General features: G+C 47.8%; 1 protein-coding gene across 1 annotated transcript; it reads left to right on the top strand.

Annotated features, from left to right (window-relative positions):
- Nucleotides 1-1,136: 1,136 nt before the first annotated feature.
- Nucleotides 1,137-22,127, top strand: LOC124188594 (cadherin-related tumor suppressor-like). The gene is made up of 17 exons (XM_046581327.1): nucleotides 1,137-3,070; nucleotides 3,216-4,517; nucleotides 4,671-5,610; nucleotides 5,679-6,909; nucleotides 6,999-7,953; nucleotides 9,811-10,119; nucleotides 10,188-10,421; nucleotides 10,541-10,742; nucleotides 10,807-10,994; nucleotides 11,065-11,974; nucleotides 12,828-13,008; nucleotides 13,108-14,038; nucleotides 14,181-14,235; nucleotides 14,387-18,884; nucleotides 18,965-19,565; nucleotides 19,628-19,898; nucleotides 19,975-22,127. Exons 1-17 carry the CDS (start codon nucleotides 2,087-2,089, stop codon nucleotides 21,708-21,710), a joined length of 15,528 nt encoding a protein of 5,175 aa, XP_046437283.1. The 5' UTR covers nucleotides 1,137-2,086; the 3' UTR covers nucleotides 21,711-22,127.
- Nucleotides 22,128-22,514: the final 387 nt, after the last annotated feature.

The following is a 22,514-nucleotide window of genomic DNA, read 5'->3' as shown; positions in this document are numbered from 1 at the left end:
AACATATTAAAGCAGACAAACTGCACGATATTGTGGTTACCTAGATATCAGGACTAAAAAAAAATGTGTGGTGAATTAAGTATAGTAGTATACGCAACTTACCAAAAAAAGTTTAGCCAATCTTTGCAAAAAAAAGAATAACTGCGCTAAATACAATACACTCTGATGATTGCCGGTTGTTCTACTTTCAAACTTCCCGCTTCGAGTTCTTTTGTTCGTCAGAGAAGAAAAAAAAATAAAGAAACACGGGCAGCACGAAATGTATACGCGCAGCACAAGCATAGGGAGAGAGGTGACTGGAAGTTGCCGGAGGCAAGCGTGAATTCCAGATGATTGGACACCCCTGAATCTCTCTCTGATCGTCAACGGATGTTGAAGAAGAAGAAGAAAAATAAAACCCCTTTTTTTTAAATACTTTATTCGAAAAATATTGCCAGCTCACAGCAGCTCATTATCAAATGCTGCATGGATTGAACGGGAGCATGCTTTATAATTTTTTTGGTTTGGTTTTCTTTGGTTTATCTTGAGTCGGCCTGCAAACCAAATGAACATTTCTTCTTCTTCTTCCCCTGGAAAGAAAAAAGAAGAAAAACATGTACAAGAAGGTATGCATTATACTGCAAGTCACCACTAAAAGGGAATCGACCGATTTGAGAGAGCGCACGGCGTTGTGCGTGGCGCCGAAGCACGTCTACCTACCTCCTCCCCTCTAACTCTACCACCACCACCCCACTGTTGAGGAATGAAGGTAAAAAGATAGATGGTTTGGGGGATGCAGCTTGTTGCCTATACACTACTACCTGGGTTGAACAAAAGGCTTGCCTTCTGCTGGCTCTCTGGAGTCTATATAGCCTTGAAGCATTTGGCTTGGTTATCTCTCCAGCGCAGGCCACAACCTGAAGGCTAAGAAAGAGAAGAAGAAGAAGAAGAAAGAAGAAGAAGAAGAAAGAAAGAAGAAAAGATTTTTATTTTTTCCCTTTTCCCCCACTTCGTTATTCACCTTCTTCACCTTCTCCCCCCCCTCCTTCCTCATACCTCTGTCCTTTTTGACTCTCGTCTACCTGACCATGCCCCTCAGCTGCTGCTGGCTGCTGCTGCTGCTGAGAGAGAGGAGGATTTGAGGTTGGTTCATTTACCTGTTTCCTCGCGCCATTCTCGGGCTCTTTACTCGGATAGCTTCTGCCGTCTTAGCCAGAGGGCCTTGTGTGATAGAGGAAGAACAAGATAAGTTACTTCAGTTCTTGATGGGACGCATTGGCGATTGTCCGTACGTCTACCACCTCTCCGCCCCAGGATTTTTTGCACTTCAAATTGTGTTGCGTTCGATTTGTCTCAAATATTGACGACTACTACAGCGTCGTGAGTGAATTCTTGTCGTGCTACATCCCCCAAATCATGGCTACTTTCCACGGATAAATCCAACGTTTCCCACAGTGCGTCTCTCACATTCCAACCGTGTGCATTTGGATTTCTTAATTTTTAAAAGAAGAAGAATTTGAACACTGGTGGTGATTTTGGTTTCGAGTTTGAAAATATCGACAAACGAGTGTGTGTGTGTTTCTGTTATTCCTTTTTTTATAAAAAAGTTATTTCGCTTCTGTTTGTGTTGTTTGGTCGCCAGTTTGGGGCGAAATACGTGCCGCTGCTGCTGCTGCTGTTACTTTTTTTTCGGTCTCTTTTGATCTGCAGCCATGCCTCGGGGTATCTTATTTCATTTGCTGGGTATCCAGGCTAGACACCACCACCAACTGTAGCTTGGCAGCCGCTTCTTCTTCTTCTTCCTAGACCTTTCCAGAGTCCATCCCTTTTCCAGGAATGCAGCAGTCTCAGCTGAAGCGCTGATGCCATGGCCGTCCTCGTCCTATGAGCACCGCATGAGATTTTAACCCCGCGCCCAAGCGTCCGTAATTCTCTGCTGGCAGAAACTCGTATCAAATCAAATCAATTCCAAGTTTTAATTTCAAAAATAAAAGAAAAAAAGAAGGATAATTTTCAGCAACATGGTCATTTCGAGTTTTCGACGAATGAGCAATTCAACTTTGTGAAATTCCCAAGTGTCTTCAACTTTCAAGGTTGCGAATTAAAGATGCAAAACAATTCAACCAGCCTTTTACGATTGCTCAAAATGCAACAGCAGCAGCAATGGTGGAGGCGATCGGCTAATTCAAGTGAAATGAAAAGCCAGAAAACGACTAGAAGCAATCCGACGAGACATCGCAGAAATCCAACCATGGCCCTGTGGTATTGCACGATCGTTTTATTTCTACAAGCCCTGCTGGTTCACGGTCAAGGCCCCGGACCGGGTCCCGGTCGGAAATCGATGGATCGGCTGGGCAGCAATCAGACCACCAACATCATGCCCGACCAGTTGATGCAATCGAGGGCCGTGGACATGAGGATCCAGCTGGAAGTGGCGGAGGAGAGACCGGCTGGCACGGTGGTGGGCCTCATCCCGACCAAACCCGGGTTCACGTATCGGTTCAACGAGAATCCGCGCGAATTCCGGCTGAACGGGACGACGGGTGAAATCGTGACGGCCGTCGTGCTGGACCGGGAGGCCCTATCGTCGGATCGCTTCGATTTGGTCATTTTGTCGAGTCAGCCGACGTACCCGATCGAGGTGCGCATCCTGGTGGTGGACATCAACGACAACGCGCCGGCCTTCCCTGAGCCGACGATCGAAGTTTCCTTCTCTGAGAGCGCCAACACGGGCACGCGCGTCATCCTGGACACGGCGACTGACGGCGACGCTGGCGAGAACGACGTCACGACCAACTACGAGATCGTGGGCGGCAACGACGATCTCAAGTTCAAGTTGGCCGTCACCACCAATCCCAGTGGAGAAACGCCTTATTTGCATTTGGAGACGACGGGCAAGCTGGATCGCGAAACCCAAAACCACTATTGGCTCAATATCTCAGCGCAGGACGGCGGGCGGCCGGCCCTCTTGGGCTATCTCATCGTCAACATCACCATTGTCGATGTCAACGATAATCCGCCCATTTTCGATCACAGCGACTATGTCGTTTCGCTCAACGAAAGTGTTCCGCCCGGCACTCACGTCATGCAGGTAAAAGTTTCTTTTTTATTTCTTTATTTCTTTTTGTTTGAATTGTGTGTACGTGTGACGTGGAAATTAGAAATTGGTTTGAAGTAGTTGCGGTGTGAGGTGATGGGAGAGCCGATTTGATCAACGATTTGTTTGCGTGATGTAGGTGACGGCCACCGACAACGATGCGGGCGAAAACGCTCGCGTCACCTATTACATCTCGGAGAGCGAGACGCAATTTGCGGTCGATGCGGAAACGGGCGTCATTACCACGACGGAGCAGCTCAATTGCCAGCGCAGTTGCCCGCAGTTGGTGTCGTCGTGCAACAAGAGTTGCGTGTTCACCGTTTTCGCTCGCGATCACGGCAACCCGCGACAGGACGGCCGCACTTATGTCACCGTCAACCTCCTCGACGCCAACGATCACGACCCCATCATCCGATTCCGCTACTTCCCGGCCACGGCCGACTTCGCCACCGTCGACGAAAACGCTCAAAACGGATCGGTGGTGGCGGCCGTGTCCGTCATCGACTTTGACGAAGGCGCCAACGGCGAGACGACCGTCGAAATCAAAGCCGGCAACGAGCTGGTCCACTTCCGGCTGGAGGAGACGCCCAGTTTCCACATTGTCCGTGTCAATGGCGTCCTGGATCGGGAGAAGATCAGCAAGTACAACCTGACGATTGTGGCCACCGACAACGGGAGCCCGACCCGCAAAGCCCTGGCCTTCCTCATCATTCACGTCAACGACGTCAACGATCACGAGCCCATCTTCGAGAAGAGCGAATACTCGGCCGTGCTGAGTGAATTGGTGTCGGTCGGATCCTACGTTGCCGGGATCACGGCCACCGACGAAGACACGGGCATCAATTCCAACATCTTTTACGCCATCGTCTCGGGCAACGATCAGCAGTGGTTCGACATCGACATGGTCAGCGGACTCATCACCACTCATCACCAGCTGGATCGCGAGCAGCAGGACACGGTCGAATTGCGCATTTCGGCCAGAGATGGCGGACCCAATCCCCGCTGGGCCTACACCCACATTAAAATCACCATCCTGGACGAGAACGACGAGCATCCGCAATTTGTCCAGCAGAGTCTCAAGCAGGTCAACTTGTCGGAGAACACGCCGCCCAACACGTTGGTGGCCCTCCTGACGGCCGTCGATCACGATCAGGGAACCAACGGCTCCGTCTCTTACATGTTCGACAGCGAGATGGATCAGCGCTATCCGGGCATCTTCGCCATCGACGCCAGCACGGGCCGGGTGACGACCCGGACCAAACTGGACCGCGAAGTCATTCCCGAGTACGAAATCAAAGTCGTGGCTCGCGATCAAGGCAATCCGCCGCTTTCGTCCACCGCCACGATTGTTCTGCGCGTGCTGGACGCCAACGACAACAGCCCGGAATTCTATCCGCAACAGTATTTGGTCGCCGTCTCTGAGACTCTCCAAGTGGGCGAGGTAAGTCGACCGTTGATTTTCTTTCTTTGAGTAAAAATATACAAAGAGCCTCAGGTTTGAGTCATTTTACGTGGACATAAAATATAATGAGGTGGTTGTAAATCATGAAATAAATACGATCGAAAATATTAACTCTTGATTGGATAACGACAGGTGGTTGCCACGGTCACTGCCATGGACGAGGACGAAGATGAAAATGCTCAAGTGACTTACAGTATCAAAAGCGGAGGCGAAGGCGTTTTCGACGTCGAGGAGCAAACCGGAATCATCCGCTTGAGGAGTCCGCTCAACAGCGCCCGCAAAGCTCAGTACAAACTCAAAGTGGCCGCCAAGGACAGAGGCGATCGCAAAGCCGTGGAAGACGCAGTGGTGGAAATTTTGGTGGAAAACAGTCCGGCCAACTACCTGGATTTCGGCAGCAGCAGCTATCACTTTGTGGTTGTCGAGGATCCCGGTAAGAAGGAGCCGGCCATCGGTCGTGAAGTCGGCCGAGTGAGTGTCAACAACAAACAAGTGCAATCCAGTCCCAAGTATTCCATCATCGGTGGCGATCAGTTGAAAGTGTTCCAGATTGACGAAGTCACCGGCGTGCTGACGACGGCCAAGCGGATCGATCGCGAGAAACAGTCGCACTACCAACTGCTGATCGTCGCTCGTTCCGGATTCTCTTACGGGACCGTTTCGGTCAACGTGACCGTCCAGGACGTCAACGACAATCCGCCGCGCTTCGATAAAACCAGGGCAGTCGCCCGGGTGGTTGAAAACTGGCCGGCCAATCACGAAATCTACTTGGCCAAAGCGGAAGACCTGGACACGGGCAACAACAGTCGCATCACTTACAGCCTGACTTTGAATCCGCACGAGCTCTTCACCATCTCGCCGACGCTGGGCATGATCTATCTCAACCGGCCGCTGCAGCACGAGCAATCCTACTTTGAGAGTTCGTTGACGTTGGAAGTTACAGCCACTGATGATGGATCACCTCCGTTATCCTCCCGTCAACTGGTCACTCTGAATTTAGAAGATGTCAACGATCACACTCCCGTTTTCGAATATTCTTCCTACGAAACATCCCTCTTGGAAACCATATCAGGTACTACTACTGTTTTCTATTGTGCATTAATTGGTTGAAATATTTAATTTGTAAATTTCTAATTGCAGTGAATGAGCGATTTTTCGCGTTATCGGCAATGGATCGGGATAAAGGAGCGAATGGACGCGTTTCCTATTTCATCAGCGAGGGGAACGAAGCTGTCAAATTCGGGATCTTTCCTGACGGAATGTTGTACGTCAAGAGTCCGCTGGATCGCGAAGCCAAAGATTATTACGCCCTGACGGTGGTGGCCGAGGACGGAGGGATGCCGCCAAGGAGTTCGTCCGTCTCGGTCACGATCCACATCATCGACGAGAACGACAACCCGCCGAAATTCAACAACGAAACTTTCTCCTTTTACATTCCGGAGAACGAGGCTCCGGATTCTTACGTCGGCCGTCTGACGGCCACGGATCGCGACGTGGGTCGCAACGCCGAACTGACGTTTTCCATCGCCACATCGCAAAGTGATTTCAGCATCGATCCAAAGAGCGGCTTCATCAAAACGCTGCGCTATTTCGATCGTGAGCGGCTGCTCCAAACCACCGGCCAGGATTACATCGTCCTGGAGGCTGTCGTCTCTGACAATGGCGTGATCCGATTGCGGGACAGAGCCCGAATTCACGTCTTCATTCTCGATGTCAACGACAACGCTCCCGCCTTCTCACGGGTCCCCTACAAGACTCAAGTCTCGGAAGGAGCGGCCGTCGACACCCAAGTGTTCCGGGTGGTGGCGACGGACGCCGACGACCAGCTCAACGGCGGGATCTTTTATTACATCACGGAAGGCAACGGCGATCACAAATTCCGGATCGACGAGGCCAGTGGTCAGATCGTTTTGAATCGAGCGCTCGATCGGGAGACGACCGATCGCTACACCCTGACGATCGGAGCGCGCGACGCCGGCCTGCCCAACTTGAGCACCTCCACGACGGTCATCATCGACGTGTTGGACGAGAACGACAACGCTCCGGAATTTATGCACAGCGAGGCCAAAATTTCGGCGCTGGAAACTCTGCCCGTCGGCTCCGAGTTGGTGACGTTTCAGGCGACCGATGCCGATCTGGGCATCAACAGCGAAATCGCGTTCAGCATCGGGGCGGGCAACATGCACGACACTTTCCGCATCGACCCCCAATTGGGCACGCTCTACCTGGAGAAACACCTGGATTTTGAAATGCAGCGCTCTTATCATCTCAACATCACGGCCAGCGACCAAGGCAACCCTTCACTCGTGTCCAGCATCAGTTTCGTCATCACGGTAGAAGATGCCAACGATAACGCACCTGTCTTCCCCAGGTAAGAAATTGATTAGACTATGACATTGTTCCCGTAAATTTCATTCTTATCTAACTAATTATTTCTGGTTTTATTCTTCCTTTTTTTAGCACGGCAATTGTCCGGCAAATCCAGGAAGGAATTCCGTTGAACACGCCGATCGTTACCGTCACAGCCGAGGATCCGGATTCCGGACTCAACAGCCGGATAAGATATTCGTTGATTCAACAGGAACCGTCCGTATTGGTGGGCTCTTCAACGCGTGGCGGATCCGGCCCCCATTTCGCCATCCGTCCGGATACTGGCGTCGTGTATGTGGTCCGTCCGATCGACCGGGAGTTTGCCGACACGTTCCGATTGACGGTGGTGGCCACCGACCAAGCCGAGCCGGCCAGCAATCGGATCTCGGCCGAGAAACTGGTGACGGTCATCGTCGAAGACATCAACGACAACGCGCCGACTTTCACGTCGGTTAGCGCCGGCCTGTTGCCCAAAGGCGCCGAGAAAGGGTACGAAATTCTGCACATTCACGCCGCCGATGCCGATGCCAATACCAACGGATTAGTCACTTACGAAATGGTGTCTGGTGATGCGGAGCTCTTCTCCCTGGAGCGATCGAGCGGCCGATTGACACTGCGAAAGGACGTGGCCACCCCTGAAATCACGTACCAGCTGAGCGTGAGAGCGACGGACGAAGCCGTTCACTCGCAACGCAAATCCACCGGACTGCACATCACCGTCATCAGTGTGACGGAGGAGACGACGGGCCCTCTGTTCTCCAAGAAACTGTACACGGGTTCCGTGTCGGAGAACGAGCCGGCCGGTACCAATGTGCTGACGGTGAGTGCCCGCTACACGGGCAATCCGTTGGCCCAGGTCGAGTATTTCATCTACAACGTGACGGCCAACAATCGCGGCGTGCCGTTGGTCTTTGAAATCGATCCCGAAAGTGGCGTCGTCTCCACTTCGGGCATCCTGGATCGTGAAGCCAACGCCGAGGAATACGAACTCGACATCATCGCCGTCACCAGGGCAACTCCTTCGCCGCAGACGAGCCTTTGCAAGGTAGTAACTTGGAATTGAATCAAATCTTATTACAGGTGTTGTAGCTATTTCCGGTCGATCGGTATTTGTTTGAAAAAGAAACAAAGAAAAATGATCGTGGCAGGGCGTGTATAGACTAGAATCAAAAGTTGGCTGGAAATGAATGGCTTTCAACAGATTCATCGATCGGAGATATCGATCGGGTTCAGTGAACCGTTTTAGCCTTGCCAATTTGATATATAAAGATGGAAATGAAGGTTAGGTTTTTCCCTTTTGGATTATTATTGGTAGGCTGGGCCTACTTAATCAAGTTGATTCGTCTAATTATTGATCGTGTTGTTTTTGTGTATGTATGTAGCTAGCTGGTAAAAAGAAAAGCAACGTGTCGGCTACAAGCATTGTGTCTAGTGCGCATGCAAATAGGTTCAATTTAGAAATGCATGTACACTTTTTTTTTTTTTGATTTTACCAAGGTCATTCCTCTCCCCATAGAAACAGAGAACGCCAAGCCAAGGTCAGGTGAGATAGTCGTTTCAGGCATCCTCCTCCGGAGAAACAACAAAAGAATAACTGTGGAAGAACGGGGAATGAATATAAAACAGGTAGAAAGGTGAGGAGGGGGGAAAAAGAAAAATATGAAGAGGGTCGAATATGATCAGCTAGGTAGAAAAATATATATAATATTTTTTTTTCTTGTTTAGGCCTTTCATGTTTCGACCTTATGGATTTTATATATGTATTTATATTTATATTTTCTCCGCCATTTTCTTTGTTCTCCTTTATTATTGAGACACTTGATTCTGTGTGATCAATTTTTTTGCTCCGTTTCTTCACTTGGTCGGTTATTGCCCTATGGCTACACAGCAGAGGCCGAGGCGCAATAATGGATGAAACTTATATATTCGTGAGCTGTTGTTAGCAACAGCGTCCAGAATCGGTCGATTCTTCTTTTTATTTTATTTTTTTCTCTCGAAACGGTGTGGTGGCCTAAGGAAGATTTCATTTTCTCTCTTCTATCTTATTCCCCCCTTGACGAGAGAGAGAACTTTAAAGGTAGTTTTTTTTTTATTTTTCTTCTAGTCCCTTGGTTGTCTCTGTGATTTAGTTCGCTCCAGTCAAGAGTCAGATCAAGATGCGTGCCTACTGCCTTGGGCGTTTTTCTCTCAAACATGTTCCCACGCCTAAAGCTCCTACATTCTTCTACATGTGCTCTTTTCCGATTCACTATGGGCATTTTCTTTTTAAATATTACTTGTGCGCACGACGTCACTTCTTTTTATTTTCTTCAAGACGCTTCCATGCAAAAATGATTTTAAACAAAATACCACATGATAATTATGCGAATCAAACATATCAAGTAATGGCGCGCTGTTTAATTAAAACGCATAATTTCAGAGGTAATGGCTCTCAGCTGGGTGTCGAGCTGTCACCAGATGCTTTCGTCGAAGGCTACGAAATTTTGGAAGAATAGACTTTATTTCTTTTTTATCAACAGGTAACCGATGCCATGTTGGTTTGAATAGGGGAGATGGAAAAAGAAGTTTTTCTTTTCTTTTTCTAGTTATTTTTTTTTCGGGATGCGTGGTTGTCATGTTGTGAAATTAGGAAAAACATTTTTCTGGTCGACAAAATGCGGTAAAACCAGAGTTGGTAAAAAAGGAGATTTTATTTTCTTTTAGTTTGGGAAATATCTAATCGCAATTGGCAACTCGAACAAATGAAAAATTTACATAATCTTATAGTAGTTATCTGGCAAATACTATTGAAATCAAAATATTAAAAAAAAACATTCTTATTTCTTCGTATCGTTTTCGCTCGCATGTATTTCAATCTTGTTATCATGAAATTTAGAAAATCTTGTTTCATTGCACCTTCCAGGCACGAGTCAAAATTGTCGACAAAAACGACAGTCCACCTGTGTTCCGGGATGACAATGCCGTCATTTCCGTTTCAGAAGATTTAATTATTGGACAACCCATAACCACCGTAACAGCTACCGATCTCGACAAAACGGGAACTGTTGTTTACACCCTGGTCTCTGGCGATGATGGCAAATTCACGCTGGATTCCGCCAAAGGAATCCTAACTCTGCGGGATAATCTTGACAGAGAATTTCAAAGTCAATACAAGCTGACTATCAAAGCTGACGATGGTGAACAATTCACCGAAACCGTCCTCATCATCAAAGTAAAAACAAATTTTGAAAATATGTAATATTTTGGATTATCACAATTAATGTGTATTTTTACTTCCAGGTGATCGACACAAACGACAATTCTCCGACTTTTAGCGAGGCAGCTTATTCATTCGACATTCCAGAAGACACTGGACGCGGAGCATTTGTCGGCGCTGTTGTAGCTAATGACATGGACGAAGGGATCAATGCTCAAGTGTCCTACACTGTTTTGTCCGACTGGGGCAACGACGTATTCTCTCTCAATCCTCAATCTGGTGTTTTTACTTTGACTTCAAGGCTGGACTACGAGCAGGTAAAATACCCCTAAAAATTTAACTGCACATGATGTCATTATTCCTTCGTTTATATTTCTGTTCAATTCTGCGTTAGTCTGAAATGAATATTAAGCCTGGAAATTATATTTTCTTACAGGTGCAACACTACATCTTTGTAGTTCAAGCACAAGACACAGGGCGTCCTAGTTTGTCTTCGACCGTGACTGTCTATTTCAATGTTCTCGATTTGAATGACAATGCACCTCTCTTCGATCCTATGAGCTACAGCGATGAACTCTATGAAAACATTACCATCGGATCTAGCGTCATTACTGTGAGCGCTACCGATCAAGATTCTGGTAGGTTTGAATTTTTGCGATCATTTTGCGATCATTTTTCTAAAAATTCTTTGATGTTAAACAGGCGATAATGGAAAGTTGGTGTACAGCATCATTGGTGGAAACGAGAACGAACAATTCCGCATCACCCAAAATGGAACGATTATGACATCGCAATCTCTTGACCGTGAAACGCAATCGTTGTACAATCTCGTGATAATGGCCACCGATCAAGCGAAACCACCCGAAAAACGTCTTTCTTCAACTGTACAAGTGAGTCCTTGCTTATTATCTATCAATAAAATTTAGGGAGTAAATGATAATCTATCGTCTTCCCAAACAGGTCACCATCATTCTGAAGGACGTCAACGACATGGCCCCAGAGTTCGTTTCCTCCAACGAGACTGCAGTGATGGAAAATATTCCAATCAACACGGTAGTGATGGCTATCAAGGCCATCGACAGAGACGAAGGGCGTAATAGTTACATCGAATACTCGCTGGCACCGATCGACGACGGCTGTTTCACGCTGGGTCCTGTTGATGGATTGCTGCGAGTCTCGGCTTTGCTAGATCGTGAGAGTCGTGCTAATTACACACTTCACGTGATGGCTTACGACCGGGGTTTGCCCTCACGATCGCAGTCGCTTGACGTTCTGGTGCGTGTTTTGGACGAAAATGACAACAGCCCCCTGTTCGACCCCAAAGTGTATAGTGCCAGTGTGTCGGAGAACGCCACCATCGGACTGAGCGTGCTGCAGGTTTCGGCAACCGATATGGACGAAGGTCTCAACGGCCGCGTTCGGTACACGATCGTTGGCGGCGACATCAATTTCGATTTCCATATCGGAGAAGATTCCGGTATCATTCGAGTGGCCAAGAATTTGAATTTCGAGCGGAGATCGCAGTACGTCTTGACGATTCAAGTCGAGGATTCGGGTAATGATGTCCGATACGACACTGCGACGGCCACCATTACCATTATGGACATCAACGACAACGCGCCCATCTTCCTGGATTCGCCGTACATCGCTTACGTTATGGAGGAGAACAATCGGTTGCCAGTTCCCATTATAACCGTCCAAGCTCACGATGCCGATTCGCCACCGTACAACCGGGTTCGCTATTTGATCAAAGACGGCGACAAGGGACTTTTCCGCGTCAATGGCACCACTGGAGAAATTTCAGTTCTGCGTTCTCTTGACCGTGAAACTCAGTCCCGCTACGAGATTATTGTCGTCGCCATGGATTCTGGTACGTTTTCCTAAAATAATCTAAGTTTAATGTATTGCGTTATAAGCTCTTAGCGGGTTATGTCTATAATCTCGAAAAGCACTAAAGTCATTTCTTGGAGAAGCGGGTGGTAGAAAACCTATTGTAATCAACGGAGCCCCTTCATATTCATAAATAGGAATGAACAAAGGGAGAATACTCAATCTAAATCAAAAGAGATACCAAAGAATTCGTTAAAAAAGAAATCAAAAACAAAGATAGTCCCACGCATCCTCACGAAAAACAATTAAATAAATAAAACGACATTGATCACGATTTTGTCGAGCTGATTGTTCAGTCTACAACAGTTTTTATTATTTTGTTTTTGTTTTACTAGCGCCAAAGATATTTATTACTTATTTACGTATTTGAGTGTTCAGGATAGTGTATTCGTCAATATGCAGTAAATTGCTTTGGAGCTGATTGCCCGTAAAGGCGAGGTGAGACAGCTCCAAGGCCGCTAGTTGATGGATGAGGAACCGGAATCGAAAATCCCATTTTTTCGTGCCCTTTTCTTATACACCCCCTCCCCTCTCCTCTCTACTTATTTCCCGTGAAAAATCTCTTAATGTCATTCGTCTGGCTTTTTCTGGCGAGATACAACTGCCGTAGACTGACTAACTATTTCCCAATAGCATGCAGCCGGCCTCGAGGATGAATATGATTAGAATTTCAAGCCAAGTATTGAATACATTCCTGGCAAAAACAAACCACTTTTTTCTACCAGAAATCGGATGCATAATTTTTAGATGCATAATATTTTGTTTTCCTTTGTGGTTAAATTCTGATTTTTTCTGATTGAAATCGACGATTTAAAATTTGATTTCTGTTGTAGGTGTTCCAGTATTGACTGGAACGGGAACCGTACTCATTTTCGTCGAGGATATCAACGACCACAGCCCAGAATTTTCTCAAAGCCAATACAGAAGTGATGTCGTAGAAAACGGACCCATTGGATTGTCCGTGACCAAAGTGTCTGCATTTGACAACGATTCTGGAGAAAACGCGCTCATCAGGTAATAATACAAATGTCCAATTATAATTTTATTTAATACGTTATCACAACTCACAAGTACAAAAATGAAAGATAACTTATGTTTGACGTCTACTTTTAGGTATCAACTGAAAAACGACAAGGACAAGTTTCGAATCGATTCCAGCACTGGAGAAATCTTCACGCAAACTAAATTAGACCGCGAGGAGCGTTCCAAATATGAACTGGTGGTCGTAGCCTCCGACTCCAGCTTGACTAATACCCGCACTACTGAAGTCAACGTCATTCTCTTTGTAAATGACGTCAACGACCATCCACCGATTTTCAGAGAGATGGTCGACATTATCTACATCCCCGATAACATTCAACCTGGGCAGTTTGTACTGGGTGCCAACGCAGTCGATGCCGACGTGGGTCTCAACGGAAAAATCGTTTATCATTTGTTTGGTGACGATGCTAGCAAGTTCAGTGTCAATCAAGACACTGGCGTCATCAAAGCGTCAAACCTTTTGGCTTCATCCGCTTCCAAATCGGCTACCTTCAAGTTGGAGATCCGCGCTTCCGACAGCGGAGTGAATTCCCTGTCGTCCATCAGCACCGTTGAAATCCAGTTGCGTCCCGCTGATCAGTTCCCCGTCATCCGCAGCGATGCCAAGTCTTTCACGTTTAGCGAGCAGATAGAAAATCGAGTTTTCACTACTGTCATTGCTACTTCACCGAAAACTGGAGCTGCAGGAGAAATCCAGTACGGAATAGCAGGCGGCAACACGGGGGATGTCTTCCAGATTAATAGCAAAACTGGCGAAGTGTCGATTGGCACAGGATTGGACTATGAAATCTCAAACCAATACGAACTGTGGATTGAAGCTCGCGACTCGGACGACATTTCGTTGGCCAGTGTCACACGTCTTCTCATCAATGTGACAGATTTCAACGATAATTCGCCGATATTCGATCACGCCATCTATTATGCAAGTATCCTAGAAGAGCAATTCCCTCCATCTCCATTGATGTCTTCTCAACGTGCGGGAGTTGACTCTGTTGCCTTACAGGTAAACTATATAAGACCTAGACGCAATCAATTACTTACAGAAATATTTGTTTCACCTCATTATTGCCATTTCAGTTACTTCACATAATTCAATTTATGTGCCTTAATGTGTAGTGTATTAACTATTGATTTTCTTTTATTAGGACGGAAAAGCTAGTTCAGGATTTTCTCACTCTAGTTCTCGCCATTCGACAATTGGTGAGTTTCGATTGCCATTTTGCTATAACAATCTTTTAAAATATGAAAATTTAATTGCTTCTTTATAATATTTGCATGAAATTGCATAGAAGGTTAAAAATATTTGCCAATCTAATAATCCAATTAATCGTCTGATTTTTTTTTTGTCCAGGACACGAGAACTTTTCGGCGAACCAAATCGATCGTACCCGAGGCCAAAATTCCACCGATAAAGTGGTCCTGACGGTGCACGCGACCGACTTGGATTCCGGACGCAATGGCCTTGTTCGCTACCAGCTACGAAATAGCGGCGACCTCGATAATGCCTTTAGTGTGGACGCCGAATCAGGGAAAATTTACACAAATGTCAAACTCGACCGAGAAGATGTTGGCCATTATGTGCTGATTGTGGAAGCGGTCGACCAAGGGGCCCCACAGCGGTCGGGAACGGCCACTGTCTCGGTCACAGTTGCCGACAAAAACGACAACCCACCTCGTTTCACGCGTCTTTTCAGCGTGAACGTTACAGAAAATGCGGCCATCGGCACTTTTGTCATTCAAGTGACAAGTTCCGACCGAGATATCGGAGTCAACGCCAACGCCACTTACAGCTTCACTGAAAATCCAACCGGAAAGTTCCGAATCGATCCAGTCAGCGGCAATGTGACGGTGGCCGGCGTCATCGATCGCGAATCGAAAGAAGAATATTTGCTCAAAGTATCGGCGGTTGACGGCTCTTGGCGTGCCGAAACTCCACTCACCATTACCGTCCAGGATCAAAATGACAACGCTCCCGAATTCGAGCACAGCTTCTACAGCTTCAATTTCGCCGAGTTGCAGCGCAATGTGGCGTTCGTGGGACAAGTGACAGCTGCAGATCGGGACAAGCAAGGCCCCAACGCCATGATAACCTACTCGATCAAACATCCATCCGAGTTCTTCTCGATTGATTTGACCAGCGGAGAGATCCTGTCCAAGCAAACGGTGCGCTACAAGCACACGAACAAAGGATCGTCGCCCGAGAATATGTACACATTGTGGATAGTGGCGACAGACAACGGCAAGCCTCCGCTTTCATCCGAATGTCTGGTCAGCGTCAATGTCATCAACGCCAACAGTTACGCGCCTCGTTTCGACAAGTCCGTCTTCTTCTCGCCCGTTCCCGATAGCGCCGTCTTGGGGCAGAACATCTTGCAACTGATGGCCGAACGTGGCCAGCCGGATACGATTGGCGGCGGCGGCACCGTTCAAGCCGATTCGGTGGAATTCACCAAAGTCGGTGGCAATGGATCGGATTTCTTCAATGTCGAAAAAGAAACGGGATGGGTGACGGTGACGGGCCCACTTTTTGGCCGCAGGGATATGGAATTTGTGCTGGTCGTTCGGGCCTACAGCACGGGAGCTCCATCGACTCACGACGAAACGCTGGTGCGTCTGGTGGTGACGGGCGAAAACCGCCACACTCCCATTTTCACGGCGCTGAGTTATCAAATCATCGTGCAGGAGAACGAGCCGTTGGGTTCCATCATCGTCAGCGTGACGGCATCGGACAACGACAGCGGTCCCAACGGTGTCGTCCACTACGCCATCGTCAGTGGTAACGACGAGAACAAATTCCTGATCGATCCCAACACGGGAGACATCAGCGTCGCCAATACTTTGGATTTTGACACGCTGCCCAAATTCACGCTCAACATCACCGCCACTGATATGGGTTTCGAGCCTAAACTTGCCACGGCTACTTTGACTGTGTTGTTGACGGATGTCAACGACAATCCACCGCGATTCAATCAATCCCATTACGACGGCTTTGTCCGTGAAAATTTGCCACCGGACACGCTGGTCATGGATCTGGAAGCGTTCGATGCCGATTCAGCCAAAAATGGAATCATCCAATATTCCATAATCGGCGGCAATGGCAAAGATTTCTTCACCATCGACTCGGAGACGGGCGTCTTGACCACAAAGAGCTCATTCGATTTCGAAGAGAAAAATTATTACGAACTGGACGTGTTGGCGTCCAATCCAGACTCTTCCATGTTTGGTTCAACGGTCGTTCGCGTTCACATCACCGGCCGCAACGAGTTCTTCCCCAAGTTCGTCCAGCCCGTCTTCCAGTTCACCGTCTCTGAATCGGTGCCGGTAGGAGCCAGCGTTGGTATCATCCAGGCGACGGACAGAGACAACGGAGAAGACGGAGAAGTGTTCTACCTCTTCGTGGGATCCAGTAACGATCGAGGATTCCACATCACGCCGGAAACGGGAGTCATCACCGTGGCCCGCCCACTGGACCGTGAATCGAATCTTCATTTTGTCAGCATCTTGAAAGAGCAATTGCCGATGACTAGCGCCCAGCGCGGCAGCCAGTCCGACCTCAACGGCCAAGATATTTCATCCGTCGACTACATGGTGAGTCCGGTGGATCACGCTCGCATTGTCCTGTCGGTTATGGCCAAGAACAGGGGCGGCATTCGGGGCAATGACACCGACGAGGCCCAAGTCATCATTTCAATTCAGGACGGCAATGATGCGCCCGTCTTTGTCCAGCCGATTTATCATGTGCTCCAACTGGTCGAATCGGCTCCCATCGGCACCAAAGTTGTCACCGTCGAAGCTGTCGACAAGGACGTCCGGCCACCCAATAACGAATTCACCTACTCAATCCTGGGTGGCGAAGGAAGCAAAGCTTTCAGGATCGATCCTCGCAGCGGAATTATTGAAACGGTTTCCCTGCTGGACCGTGAGCGTCAGGCCGTCTACAACGTCACAGTGGGAGCCATCGACAGAGGCGTTCCACCCCAAACAGGCACCACTGAAGTGCATATTGTCATTCAAGATATCAACGACAACGGCCCAGTCTTTGAGCCAGTGCATCCAGTTGGTTCCGTCTTTGAGAACGAGCCTCCAGGAACAAGCGTCATGATTTTAAGTGCCATCGACGCCGATCAAGCTCCAAACGCCGAACCTTTTACCTACACGATCGTGGGAGGCGATCACAAGGACTACTTTGTCGTTGACAAAGACACAGGCGTCCTACGAACGACCAACATCCTCGATCGAGAAGAAGCGCCGCAAATGACGATCCTGGTGGAAATCGCTGATGCTGGAACCCCTCGACTCAAGTCGCAGTTACCTGTGAGCATCAATGTGCTGGATAGGAACGACAATCCCAGCACGGCTCGCACAGTCCGGCTGGTAGTCAACATCTACACAGAGACGTTCGTTGGTGGCCGAATAGCCGACGTGAGACCCAATGATTTGGACATTGCGGGCCAGTACCAGTGCCGCATTGTCAGCGGTCAATCTGTCAGTGCCGCCAATCTCTTCAGTATACCCAGAGGCTGTAACCTGCACGCTTCACGAATTCACAAACCATCTGATTACAATTTGAAAATATCGGGCAACGATGGCGTCCATCCGGATGTCACCTCCTCGATATCGATATCCTTTACGTCTTTCGACAACAAGACGTTGCAAAATAGTGTCACACTCCGCCTATTGAACACATCCACTGAGCGATTGCTGGTCAACCACTGGAAACCGCTCCTGGATGCCCTGCAGGCCAGCGTCTCTTTCGGCACTGTTCACATCTACAGCATCCATCCGGAAGGCGATCACGTTGATCTCACTTTGGCCGTCCAAAAGCCGCAAGGAGATTACTGGGATCAAGAAAGCGTGGCGACTTTCCTGGACACAGCCAAGGATCTCATACAAAAAGCTCTGACTCCGTCGACTAGGTTCGTCTCTAATTTCACTCCGTGCCAGAACATGCCCTGCGAGAACGGAGGTGTTTGCTCTTCCACTCTGCGGATGTCGGAAGAACTGGAGACGGTTGATTCTCCAGTTTTCATTTTCACTTCTCCGCGACTGGAAAATCAGTTCATTTGCAGCTGCAAAAACGGTTTCAGCGGATCTCGATGTGAATTGCGCCAAGATCCTTGCACACCTTCTCCGTGCCGTAACGGAGGCGCTTGCACCCGCCAAGGATCCGATTTCCAGTGCAGCTGTCCGATGGGTTTCCAGGGCAAACAATGCGACCAAGAACGCAGCCGGGCATGCGAACATACGCCATCACCATGCCGCAATGGCGGATCATGTCAAGAAACACAAGAAGGAGCTTACTTTTGCCTGTGCCGGCCTGGATATCGAGGGAACCAGTGTGAGCTGACATCCGATTCGTGTCGACCAAATCCTTGCTTGAACGGAGGAATTTGCGAAAATCGGAAGCCAGGCTACCGTTGCCTGTGCTCCGACAATTACTTTGGCACTCATTGCGAGAGATCATCTTTCGGATTCTCAGAACTGTCTTACATGATGTTCCCGCCTCTGGAAGCTAGCACCAATGACATTTCGATTGTTTTCTCCACGAACATGGATGACGCACTTTTGGCCTACAACTTTGGGCAGCAGACTGGCGGCCGTTCAGACTTTGTAGCGCTGGAAATTCACCAGAAGAAGGCCCGTTTTATGTTCGGCGGTTCCCAGACAGCCATCGCTTCCATAAGTGTTCCGAAGATAGTGTCGGATGGCAAATGGTATCGAGTCACCGCAACCCGGAATGGCCGCATTGGATCTCTCAGCGTTGGAGAATGTTCCCACACGGGCGAAAGCTGTCGAGATTGCCGATCAGGCGATAGGACTTGTTCCGCCGATTACACCGGACCCACAGGGTAAAAATTAATTTGAAAATTCCATTTAATTCTGGCACACAATTTTTAAATTCTTTCTTTGTTTTTTTCTATTTTTATAGAACTCTGAACTTTAGCAACCAGCCAATGTATTTAGGAGGTGTAGCCACAATCGAATCAATCCAAGATCGGCCCGGCCAGGTGCACAGTGACGATTTCATCGGTTGCTTCCAAAGTGTATCGGTCAACGGTCGCTCCTTGAACCTTTCAAATCCATTAAAGTCGAGAGGAGTAACCAGCACTTGTCAACGTCGCCGAGAACTTTGTAATGGGCATGGCCCATCTTGCGGAGTGGGCGGTACATGTGTTGACGGCTGGAGCAACGCTACCTGCGTTTGCCAAGGAGGTCTTCAGGCTCCTAATTGTTTTGCGGCCCTGGAACCCATGTCTTTTACTCAGGGCAGTTACGCCGAGTTCTACATCTCCGAACGACATCGAAGACGTCAAATTATTCGCGCCCTCTACTCTAGCGGCCAGAAATGGAAAAGAGAAATAGCGGAAGAATTCCGCTCTATAAGCGGACGATTTAGCCAAAGCCGGATCCCGCGGGAAATTGGAGAATCCATCTCTCTTCACAATTCCGTCTCGGTCAGTTTTAGGACCGTAGCGAAAAATGGCTACCTATTCTTTGCCGCAACGAATAACGACTTTACAGCATTAAAGGTAATTGACAATCAAAATGATTTCCTAGCGGAAAATTAAATGTCTATTTTTCTTCCTTTTAGCTTCAAGATGGATTTTTACAATATGCTTCGCGATACGGATCTGGATCGCTGGTCAACATGACGGTAGAAGATACAATGCTGGCCGATGGAACGTGGCACAATGTCACATTGACGTCGAAATTCCGCACCTTGCGCTTAATTTTGGATGGCGTTGAAGTTGGAGATGAGCTTGACATGTCCATCGTCCACGACTTCATGGATCCTTATCTAACATCTGTCATCATTGGCGCCGCGAATAAAGACGTCTACAACATCAACACGAATGTCTTTGGTAAGTGAAATTTCTTCTTTAGACTACAACTTTTCGTTCTTGTTTTCACATTTGCCTATTTTTGTTTAAATTTCAGAATTCGAAGGATGCCTGGCTAATTTCACTGTCAACGATGAGATCCAGCCCCTGAACGGTTCTGGTGGAATATTTGACAGAGTTGTTCACCACGGTCGCGTTTTGACTGGATGCAGCAACAGTATCGCCGGTGCCTCAACTGCTCCCGATCCTTTAAGCATCGGCATTACCCTCGTCATCGTTTTCTTCGTGATTCTGCTCGTAGCCATTTTGATCAGCTTCGTAGTCGTGCGGGTTCGCCGCCAGCAGCGTGACAAAAAAGCCGGATTGCAGATCAACAAGCATAACGGAGGCGCCATGATGGGAGGCGGATCGATCAACGATCCATCCCGAACCTTGGCCGAGTCAGGGTACGTCGAAACGTCTGACGTGAGTGAGGACGGATGTGTCCGTCCCCGGTTGACTCAAGATATGGCGTCGAAGAAATTTCGCGAGCGCGAAGTGGCGGACCATCGGGATCGAGACAGACCACAGCGGCCGGATATAATTGAACGTGAAGTGGTTAACAAATCTCCCGGTGTGCCCTTACGGGTTGAGGATTCGCATTTAGGAGACAACAGTTCCATGACTGGCCTTGGTTTAGGTGACTGCGAAGGTCCCGAGCATTACGACTTGGAGAACGCTAGTTCCATCGCTCCTTCCGACATCGACATCGTTTACCACTACAAGGGCTATCGTGACGGTAACGTTCGCAAGTACAAGACCAATCCTCACGTTCCGAGTTACCACAAGCACAGTCATCGTCATTCGCCACACAGCTTCGTCAGCCCTACTCACCGCGAATCGCCCAGAAACATTTTGCGATCCAGTCCAGCTCCTGGGTTGCCTGGTGGACCGCCAGTGGCCCCTCCTCGTGAGTCTCCGGGAGTGTTGAAGATGCAAAGCACACCGCTAGCTCGACTTAGCCCCAGCTCTGAGCTCTCGCAACAAACTCCGCGCATTCTGACTCTGCAAGATCTAAGCGGCAAACCACTTCAGACGGCCCTTTTAGCCACGTCGCAAGTAGGAGGCGTCAAGGATGTAATGAGCACTAGCGAAAGGAGCCTGAATAGTCCTGTCAGTCAGTTGAGCCAGAGCACAAGCTCGATACGAAACTCGTCCCAAGCCACTAAAAAGAAGAAGAAAACTGGAAGCGAAATGGGCGTAGCGCTGGGCTTGACGGCCGAAGAAATCGAGCGTCTAAACTCCAGACCTCGTAATTCCAGCTTGGTCAGTACACTGGATGCTGTTTCGAGTTCGAGTGATGACCGGCCGAGAAGTAAAGAAAAACTGTCCGAATTGATGGAAACCAACACGGAGTTGTTGGAAACGGCCGAGAGTTCCACGGACGAAAGTGGCAACGATTCGTTTACTTGCTCTGAATTCGAATATGAGAACAACTACGAGAAAGTTTCCAGGGATTTCGGGCCAGGGAACATGATTTTCTCCAAGCTGGCCGAAGTCGATAACGAAAACGAACACGACAACGAATCGGGCAAACATTACGACGGATTCGATTCTTTCCGAGGCTCGTTAAGCACTCTGGTCGCATCCGATGACGACCTTTCCAACATCAGTGCATACAAACCTCCGAATGGATCGTCACTAGGATGGGACTATCTTCTCAACTGGGGGCCAAATTTTGAGAGCTTGGTGGGCGTGTTTAAAGATATTGCAGAATTACCAGACTGCAATGGAAGAAACAATGTCTCTTCTCGTATGGTCGTGTGTCCCAAAGCAAATGAAGAGTATATATAAAAAAATACTGAATGTTTGTTTGGCTGTGAAGTTTTTGCTAAGTGAATAAGAGTGTGGGAACAAGTGACTATTTAGCAATAACATGTGACGCAATTAGAACAGATAGTTTTGAATGTTATTGAAACTAAACAATACTGTGTTTTCGTGGTTTTGCAATTTTTGAGCTAAGTAATTTACCTCTTTAATAACTCAATATTGTTAGTTTTTGTTAGTTCACCAGTGCCTTTTGAAATGTGCATTCAGTTCTCCAATGATTTGTGTACAGCTTTCTTTTTGTCTTCCCTTGCTCACCTTGAGGATTTTTTATTGTTTTATTTGCAACGTATTATTTGCGTGTACATAGAGCACATTTGGCAGTTGTTGTACGCATTGCTCCATGTGTAGTGCCAAATACAGTGTGGTTTTCCAATCGTCAAATTTATTTGGTAATTTTAAGTACAGAAGTTTCGCGAGAGAAATTCGAAATGGACTTTCTTTTTAAATAAAGCGACAATTAAGAGGTAATAATCATAAGATAATTTTAAAAGCAAAAAAAAGCGCTACCCCAAAATAAAAAAATAAAGGAATTATCTTGTGATACTTGATCGTAATAGGTTACGTGGTAACTACTAAAGCCCCGCATTTAATCAATCTGTTTGAGTTAGTTCAGGTAGACGAATCCATTCATCACCACTAGGTAGATTTATTCTTTCCCAACGTAGTACAGACATTGATGTGGGCTGATATTATTTTTTTGGGGCGTTATCTAGTTATACCCATATATATATTACATAATGGGTACAATAATAACTAAGTAAGGTTTGG

Source organism: Daphnia pulex, chromosome 2, assembly GCF_021134715.1.
Source record: "Daphnia pulex isolate KAP4 chromosome 2, ASM2113471v1".
Taxonomy (NCBI): domain Eukaryota; kingdom Metazoa; phylum Arthropoda; class Branchiopoda; order Diplostraca; family Daphniidae; genus Daphnia; species Daphnia pulex.
The sequence above is the reverse complement of the archived record's forward strand: the minus strand, read 5'-3'. Positions and strand labels throughout refer to the sequence as shown.